Raw genomic sequence first — 9,523 nt, 5'->3', positions numbered from 1 at the left:
TTGTACAAAATACACATAGCCTACTCATCTTTGCACCAATAAAATGTGCAACACTTGCTGATATTACATATAATTTGGTAAGTTTTACTACCAAATTATATGTAGGCCTAATATCTCATTAATTTAATTTACAGTGGAATGTTTTCCTCTACATCTCGCGATTTCGGGGCACGCGAGTTGCCGCACATAATGCATGATGGGATACGCTTGGTTTAGTGTGCATTAGGGCACTGCACTTTGGCATTTTTAAGACACGGGACAGTCTTGCGCACTTACTTCCTGTCGCGTGCACGCGCTCTCAAGTGGCCAAGACCGCAAGAAGTGTAGAGCAGCTGCGTTCCATTCGACAGGGTCCCTAGCAGTGAGTGTTCACTGCTCCCTACTCCCTGAAGACGGTACATCAGTTGAAGTGGACTTCGCTGACAATAATCGCTTATTTGGAATGCCCTGCAACGTCATCAAAGAAAGGCGACAACGGGGTCGCGCAGATTATGATATAACTTAAATAAATATTGTAATTTACTTCACTTTCAAATTTAAAATCATATAATATGCCTATAGTATATATACAAAACACGTAGCCTATCTAATAAATACAAATCAAAACATTTGATTAGACTACTAATTATTTATGACTAGTTTGTATAATAATAATAATAACAACAGTATTTATTAATAACGTTACTCAAATGCATACGTAAACTCAGAGCCGTTAGAAATTTAAATTTAAAATCTCTTCCACCGGCTCTGCTCTGTGGTTAGACTGGTGATGCGGTGCACAATGACAGTTGGTTGATTTTCGCTCTCCACATCCTATGAAGTGAAGTATCGATGTTCCCTTATTCCCTACGCCGTTTGCAGTCCCCTTCGAACTGAACATGTTCGTTCCTATGGGACAGTCTTGCGCACTTAATTCCTGTCGCGTGCACGCGCTCTCAAGTGGTCAAGACCATAGATATTATAGAGACAAGGACAGGGCATTAGTCCACACAGGTGTCGAAGTTCATCGCCATGGTTCCCCCGCCAGCTTTGATATCCGGAAATGTTGGGTTTCACCTGCTCAAACAAACACACACACCATTATCATAATTATTATTATTGTAATGTATAAAATACGTTTAAATCTATAAATAAATAATGTTTATTTCTGACTAATATCATGTTTTCAGTTGTTTGAATTATATTCTACAGGAAGTTAGCGCACAATATCTGGGAGGGGGACTGTTTCTTTAAATACATACATCAGACACTCCGACTGGAAGTGGAAGTTCGGTATTTGAAAATACCGTAACTTAGTTTCATTTTCTCAGTGTGTCTTTGGACTTATGAACAAAACAGAGGCTGATCCGACAGAAATGTAAGTTTGGAGAGTAAAGATATAACGTTAGATTAGTAGTAATGTTATGAAAACATCAAGCTACGCTGAAACATCTTTGTTTAGCTAACGTACTTGAAACTATCAAATTCTGCATTTCATTAACATTAAGCACTGAAGTATTACGAAATCAAAATGTATAGGCTATATTTATTATTTAGGTTTGTAAACTGGTTTAGGTGTGTTCTGCTATTTAAATGTTAAACATTAGAATCACTCTAGAAAGACGTTAGGCTAGTAACTTAACTTTAACTGTTAAAAGCGACAAGTTGCCATTGGAAAGTTTAAGTGAGACCTTTAAATACAGCTCGCAAAAGTTTTAGCTGTAGTAGAACACATTAAATACTTAATGTAAATGACTAAAACTATATTAGCATCAATAATTGCTAAAGTAATTGTATTACAATAGTATGTCACTCACAATACCCTCGACAATCCTCTGTGGGTGTTAACGCGGTGAACCACTGTCTACGTTACACGTCCATAATCAGCTCCAACAATAACGTTACTCATACATAGGCTAAACATAAGAGTTTTATTTCTCCTCTGAGCCATAAATAGATTTTTAAAGATTGTTTTTAATTAAACATCCAGTTGAGATAGCACCACAAAGTGAAAGTAAAAGTTAATTTACTGAGTATTTGAATAATAACAAAGTCCACTAACGTTACTGTTTGAAAGGGACTTTCTGAAACTGAACAATACATTGACTATAGAAACAGTTGTACAGTTATTTACTCTACTATAAAATCATGGTGAATAATAGATCTTCAAACAGATTAAGAACTTTTCTTTCATTTTAATCCCTTTTTTGATGTCCATGGTAGACAATACCAAGTAGTCTACCCAGTGAATTTTTTTTTTTTTTTTTTTATTGTTTTAACTACTGTTACAGTGGGAAATCATTGTAGGGAGTTTCCTAAGCCAGAGTTTCAGCTTTTCAGAAATTCCACATGGTTACTCAGCTTTATTTCTCAAAGTTACATTGTGTTACTGATCAGTACCAGCTTTCATTCTCTCTCCAGAATGGATAAAGAAACCCCTGCTGCTGAGAGTGAAGTGACGGAGGAGGACCAAGAGAACTATGGAGGAGGAGACGTGACAGATGCGAAACCTGACCGCAAAGGGAGATTTATCCTTTTTGGCAGGTGAGATTGTGTTTTCTAGTGTAATCCATCCATTCATCCGCCTATCTGTCTGTCCATCCGTCATCCATCCATTAATTTATGCAATGTGCAGAAATCAACCACGACTAGTGACCTAACCTGTTTTTCAAGTGAGAAAAACTTTTGTGACTATTATTAAAAAAGTTGAAAGTAGTCTTCAGGGGTTGAAGGCTATGTACACTACACTAGGTGGCGCCACAGTCCTCTTTGTAAATGACATAGCTGCTGTAACTCTTGCATCATATAGTTATAGGCAATATTTAAATGTGTTTTGAGATGTTCAGAATAATGTTTCATAGCTCTTTAATATGAAAGCACCTGCATATTCGAATTATACTAGACTACTTTCTTTGTGAATAAACAAATTCACTTATGTAAAGAGACTGTACATTTGGTGGCACTTTTGAGTATTCTTTCTCTGAGTAACAGCCCTAATATGTAAGTGTGATAGTATGTTTGTCAGTAGAGGTGTGCTGATGTCCTGCATGACCTTGGTCGATGGGTTTGAATAGGCCTTTCGAAAGCTCTGGGGGGTGGCGTGTGTGCTGACTCAGGTAGCGTGCGCCGCCCCTGCCCAGCGGAGCCACCACTCCACTCTTTATAGAGTATAGAGCATGCCAGGACCCTAGCACAGACCACACCGCACAACAAGGAAAAAATCCACCCAAAAGAGCCTAAAATTTGGGCCAAATTCAGTAGATCTAGAAGGAAGAGAAGCACTTTTCAATGCAGAGTGGCGTACCATTTAATGAAGAGACCAGGTAGGAGAACCGTCAAGTGGGATATGAGGTAGGGTTTAGTTGGAGGGGAGTTGGGGGGGGCTTGCTGTCCCTCATCACATGGGACACCTGTGATTCACTCCACTGTTCATATGTGCGAGAGAGTGTGTATAGGCAGGAAGGAACCCATTGTTGTGGTTGGGTAACATGATGACTAGGCTCTTCTGGAATACTGGCACATATTGTACATCCAGTGGCCACTGTGGCCTGCTAATCTGGACGGATTCTTTTGGAAATTTGACAAGAGAGATATGAGACGTTTGTGAGAATTTTACCTCAGGCATGTGGAATATTATTTCTTTGGGACACCATGCAGCTAATATTATGATCGATAAAGGGATTTAATTGTCTTCATGATATCCCGGTTAGCTGCCATTTCCTATTCTCTGATGGGCATGGGTTGTATTTTGCTTGAGGTTGGATTGAGCTTTTTTTATTATTATTTTGATATGTGTTATATATATCTCTTTTATATATATATATATGGTTACACTTTATTTTAAGGTGTCTTTGTTACACTGTAATTATACAGAGTACTGAGTAATATTAAGTAACTACATGTACTTACTATAGGGTTCGGTTTGGTTTAGGGTTAGTTGCATGTAATTATGCATAATTTATAGTTATTAATATAGTAACTACATGTAACATATGTAACAATGCCACCGTAAAATAAAGTGTTACCATATATATGGTATAAATATATATATATAGAATGAAGGTCCTGTAATAGATTGGTTAACTGTCCATCTCTGTCTCTCAGTAAGAAGAAGGATGGGAAGTTGCAGGAAAAAGAGCAATCTTCTGAAAGCCATTACAGGATTGTTTCACCAACATTCCAGTATAAGATGAGCCACCAGCGCATTGGCAAGTGCATCATCATCAACAACAAGAACTTTGATGATAAGACAGGTGAGTCTTCATCTGCATGACTTTTTGTGTTGAACAATCAATATTAAATTGCTTATTGCTTTAAATGGCACATCCAGCAAAAACACCTGAATTTATTGGGATGCCAATAATAATAATTAAAAAACGTTTTTTTTATTTTTTTTTATCACATACTCAACTGTTGTTGTTTTTTTATTATGAGCCTCTACCAAAAAGTTAATATCCTGTTCATTATTGATAAACATAAAAATAAAATAAAATAAAATGAATGTCATCATTCTGCATAGCTTTTTGTCAATTATTTGAATTTGTTTTTTTTCTGAAAACATTTAATGACAAATGATTTGTTAAAATCGAGATCTAAAATTGTGACGTGTAAAAAAGATTTGCTCACCTGTATATTGTTGCAAAAGTAAACAAATTTTATTATAAAAACATTAGGATACTAAAGTACGGCAATGAGTCAAAAAAGAAAATCTACTTAGTACACAATTAAACTCTTCCGTGACTTTTCTCACCATAGTAACTATAGTTTCTGTAAAGACACCACAGGCATTAGTGACTGTCTTTAAAAGATTTACAAGAAAATAAAACTGTTGAATGTAGGTAGTTACTAGGTCGATGCTCAGTTAGATTAATGGCGCTAACTTTATGCTCTGTGTTTAAGGGATGAATGTACGCAATGGCACGGATCGGGATGCTGGAGAGCTGTTCAAGTGCTTTAAAAGCTTGGGTTTTGAAGTTTTCGTCTACAATGACCAGACCTGCAAGGATATGGAGCGTCTACTTAAAGAAGGTGAGTGGCCAAAATATTCATCTTTACCCCCCGGTTTACAAATTAGGCTTACATAATTCTACTGGGAATTTTTGTTTGATTTTATTACAAACATGAAATATAAGAACATGCGTATGTGAGTAATATATATATATCAGTAAGAGCCAGAAAAGTATCTAAAACGGAATGTGGTTGGGCTGCCTGATTGCTGGAAAATTGCATAATGGCATATGTTATTTTGATTGTTGTTTGTGTAAAGTTTTGTACCAAAACCCATTGAGCTGCCTCACTGTCACCTGACTACAAAGGCACCTGCTTTCTAATGCACTATAACCATCATGAAACCACATAAATGACCGTTTTGGGGTTAGTCTACATAGGTTGTTAGGTGTTAGTGTGTCGCTTAGCTAATTAGATTACAGGTATACTTTATAAGAATGAAAAAAATACAATTATTAGCTAATATAATCAGTTTTAATGACACCAATGGAACAATTTTTAGCTATGATTTTCAGTATTGAATCTGTTGCCCTCTACTGTGTAGTGGCCCAAATTACCCCCTGCTGTTGGCAAACTCACAGTTTCTCTACATTAAGATAAATTAAGTGTAGCATCAGTTCTGGCAGGTCAGGTTAGTCAAGCTCGCATCAGTTACTCTCAGCTGATCCATGTCTACCTATAGGAATACGACGCCCGTCACTGTATACATATATAAGCTCCTTCAGTATTATCAGCAGCTATCGCGTTTCTCAGTAGCTAATTACCCTCCTTCTCTCGTCAGTCAGGATTTGGCATTTTGATTCCCCTTGAATCAGAATAAAATCTCGAATTATGTTGTACTTTAAAATCTTGAATGAATGATATCTGCAATACATTCATGTTGGTTCTGTTCTGTTTCTGCGCAGGGAGTTCTTGCCCAGAACAGAACCATACCGCCAAACCTAACTGTATGCTAATTGTCAATCGTATTTGACGATAGTGGTCCAGACAGTGACAAAACAGTTTTCTTTTTCTTCTCTCACATATGTATTCCAGTCTCAGAAGAGGACCACAGCGACAGCTCCTGCTTCGCCTGCATCTTGCTGAGCCACGGCGAGGAGGGCATGATTTACGGCACGGATGGAGCCATTCCCATCAAGAGCATGACATCGCTCTTCAAAGGAGACATGTGCAAGAGCCTCGTGGGCAAGCCAAAGCTCTTTTTCATCCAGGTAAGAGGAGCAGGGCTACAGGAGGATTTGGGGAGGAGAAAGGATGATGAGGAAGAAGTGAAGGAGGAGAAAATGGAGCAACTCCAGACAACGGTGTCTATTGTTTTAATGCTATTTCAGTCGCACCATACCCGGAGTGAACCTGTTTTTTGAAGTGCACTCTAGGCAGATATTGACATGGCCGTGTGTTTTTATTGGCAGGCTTGTCGGGGTTCTGAATTTGATGATGGCATACAGACTGACTCAGGACCGCCCAATGACACGATAGAGACAGATGCCAATCCAAGACACAAGATTCCGGTAGAGGCAGACTTCCTGTTCGCATATTCAACTGTGCCAGGTAATTTTTGTTCTCTTAGTCATGGAATGCAGGACATTTTGTCTCAAAGAGTACCACGAAACAGTGGCAAGAAAACTCGTCTTGAGTTGTCCTCTAGAGCTGCACACAATAACAAAAAGCAATGACCAGAATAGTCTTAACTCATGAACAAATGACTCGAGCTCTTTTTAGTGAATCAAAAACATTCAGGCTCATTGATGAACAGATTACTTTTATGATTCAATCAAAAAGAATCACAAACTCAGGAGTTGATATATAAACATACAATTCAATTCAAATAAATGTTGATCTTTTTAACTGTCTCTCCATTCTGAAAAAAGTATCAGTTTCCACAAAAATAATAATCAGCACAACCGTTTTTAACTTTGATAATAATAAAAAAATGTTTCTTGAGCACCAAATCATCATATTAGAATGATTTCTGAAGGATCATGTGACAATACTGGGGTAGTGGTTGCTTAAAATTCAAGAATATAAAAATAATTTAACATTTTTTAAAAATTGGTTTACTATATTTTTGATCAAATAAATGCATCCTTAATGAGCATAAGAGGCTTCTTTCATAAAAAAAATCTTATTGACCCACACCTTTTGAACAGCAGTGTATATTTGTACAAGAATTGTATATATAAATGTGTGTTTCATATATAAGCAAAAAATATACCCAGGTGAATGAGAACTGAATCAATTTGAATCAAATCAAGAGGTTGTGAATCTGAAAATCTGAGTAGATACCCAGCCCTGGGTTAAAATATGTCAAATCCTGTTCGTTTTAACATTCTTCCACATTTGTTCCCACAGGTTACTACTCCTGGAGGAATCCGGGCCGAGGGTCCTGGTTTGTCCAGGCCCTCTGTAACGTTCTTGATGAATTTGGCAAGCAACTTGAGATCATGCAGATCCTCACACGGGTGAACTACAAGGTGGCCACCAGCTTCGAGTCCTGGTCAGAGGACCCTCGTTTTAGCGAGAAGAAACAGATACCTTGTGTGGTGTCCATGTTGACTAAAGAGCTCTACTTCAACTAATCTGAGTCGACCATCTTCACATGCTGGGCTCCGTCTGCCTTTTCTCAGCACACACATTTTCTTGCCAAGGACATTATAGTAGCACACTTTTAATTTGTTATCTTTTAATAGTAAATATTAACAGAATTGTTAATCTGCCATAAGGAGGGAAACCTCAGTCTAATACTTGAGCAAAATATTTTTACACTTTTACGGTTTTTACAATTTTAGGATGGCAGGTTAGGAAAGACACATTAGGTGTACAAAGACTGACCACTGACTGACTTCACTCGACCAAGTGGTCACAACATTCAGGGGTGATCCCAGATGGAAGTTTATGTGTGAAAACAATTTTTTTTTTACGTTAGGCATACAGACACCGAAAAGGTCTTCCTCTGTGCTACTTCCTGTTCGAGTTCACTACCTTCTCAGTGCATGTTCAATTTCAACTTCCTCAGAGTATTCCAGAGAATAGTGATGTCATGTATGATCTTTGTCAACTGGCAGTGTAAAATATCCATGTTGCTTTGCCAACTTTGAAAGTTTGCTGCCATTTTTACCCTACAAGATAAAACTCTTTTTGGATATGAATGAAAAAATCTTTGTTAAAAATGTATATACGGTGCTTGAAAAAGACACGCAATACCACACGAAAAAATTGCTGTTCTGTTTTATATTGAAAAGAAGAAAAAGACAACTCAAGCATTTACTCTCTATATAAATGACCATTTGTAGCATTTCAGTTTGGCTTGGTTTGGTTTGGTTATTCCAGAATGCTCTTCAAAGGGGGGCAGAGAAAGGGCATGTATGGAAATGGAGTGACAAATAGTGAAGTAATGCTGACACCTGACTGGTTTTAAAAGCTATTCATTAATCCCTCGCTGGTTAGTGTGCATTCACTGAAAAAAACCTAAATCAGATCTAAATGCATCCCGTGTATTTTGAGCACACTGTAGCTTTAAAGTCTTCATGCAGTATTTACTGATGTTTTGTACCGAATCCGTCTATATTCTACAGAGGCAGCTATTGAATTACTGGTGACCATTTTAACCATTTATCATCCATCTGACCTAACGTGCTGTTTGAACCTTGATGGAAGGTTCTGATGTGTTCAGAGCTTGTCTTTGGTTTCGTCCTACAGTTTTTCCTTTTTCTTTTGGTTCTTTCTGTATTCAGTCATTCTCAGTTATTGATTGTTCATTCAGATCACACACTAAATCTGCCAGCCTGTGCAACCGACCAATGCCACAGATGAAAGGCCTTCTTTTCTTTATGCATGGATTATTAGTGAAGTGCTCAAACTATATTAAAGGAAACGTCAGCTCAACTTGTTTTGAAATGGAAAACGATTTTTATTTATAAATTTATACCACATCGATTTCAAATTTAAATGCTTTACTGTGATAATAGGAATGTTTATAAAAATAATTTAAAAAAGATATAATTGGCACAAGTGCCCTTTTTTTTCATTGATTGTGTCAACATTACACTATAAAGTGGGGCTGATTTTTGTTTAAATTACTTCAAATGAATGCATTTGTAAGCCTAATTTTACTGTATTAAAAAACTTTATTGAACTCTTGTCATTTTTTTTTTATTAATACTTCTAGGCTATGCACTACTACCCCTGTGGTGAAAATCAAGATTTTAATGTGTCTTTGTGGTGTTTTTAATATGCTTTAAGACAAATCATGTGCAAATCCATAAATCAACACCATTGCTGAGTATTTTCTCCCTAAAACTGCAGTGATCTTTTAAGACAGTCTCAAAAAAACACGGTTTGAAATCACTTGTGTTTCTGACGTCACAAACTACCTTGTGACCAATCTCGTCAACGAGTGGATCTTTGAGCTGGTGTGAGTGAGTGGAGGCGGGGCTAATTTGCATATTCATAGAACCGTGTATACTAAATGAGGCAAGGATATAGAGTTACATTCAAGCTATTTTAAGGCATGACAGATTTTTTAATTAAATATGTC

At 37.1% G+C, this 9,523-nt stretch overlaps 2 protein-coding genes across 3 annotated transcripts in view; both read left to right on the top strand.

Annotated features, from left to right (window-relative positions):
* The window catches only part of plekhs1.4 (pleckstrin homology domain containing S1, tandem duplicate 4), a 115,317-nt gene that overhangs the window by 95,149 nt on the left and 10,645 nt on the right, over positions 1-9,523 (top strand). The gene's annotated exons all lie outside the window — the stretch shown is intronic.
* casp7 (caspase 7, apoptosis-related cysteine peptidase) lies at positions 1,221-8,631 on the top strand. 2 transcript variants are annotated; one of them, XM_079851434.1, is made up of 7 exons: positions 1,221-1,357; positions 2,401-2,523; positions 4,084-4,232; positions 4,879-5,007; positions 6,022-6,197; positions 6,399-6,537; positions 7,339-8,631. In XM_079851434.1, the coding sequence occupies exons 1-7, from the start codon at positions 1,326-1,328 to the stop codon at positions 7,563-7,565; spliced, it is 975 nt and encodes a 324-aa protein (XP_079707560.1). In that variant the 5' UTR covers positions 1,221-1,325; the 3' UTR covers positions 7,566-8,631. The 2 variants fall into 2 exon arrangements, with proteins under 2 accessions (XP_079707560.1, XP_079707559.1); XM_079851433.1 differs by having other exon boundaries at positions 2,377-2,523.

This window comes from Squalius cephalus (assembly GCF_949319135.1).
Source record: "Squalius cephalus genome assembly, chromosome: 19".
NCBI lineage: Eukaryota > Metazoa > Chordata > Actinopteri > Cypriniformes > Leuciscidae > Squalius > Squalius cephalus.
The sequence above is the reverse complement of the archived record's forward strand: the minus strand, read 5'-3'. Positions and strand labels throughout refer to the sequence as shown.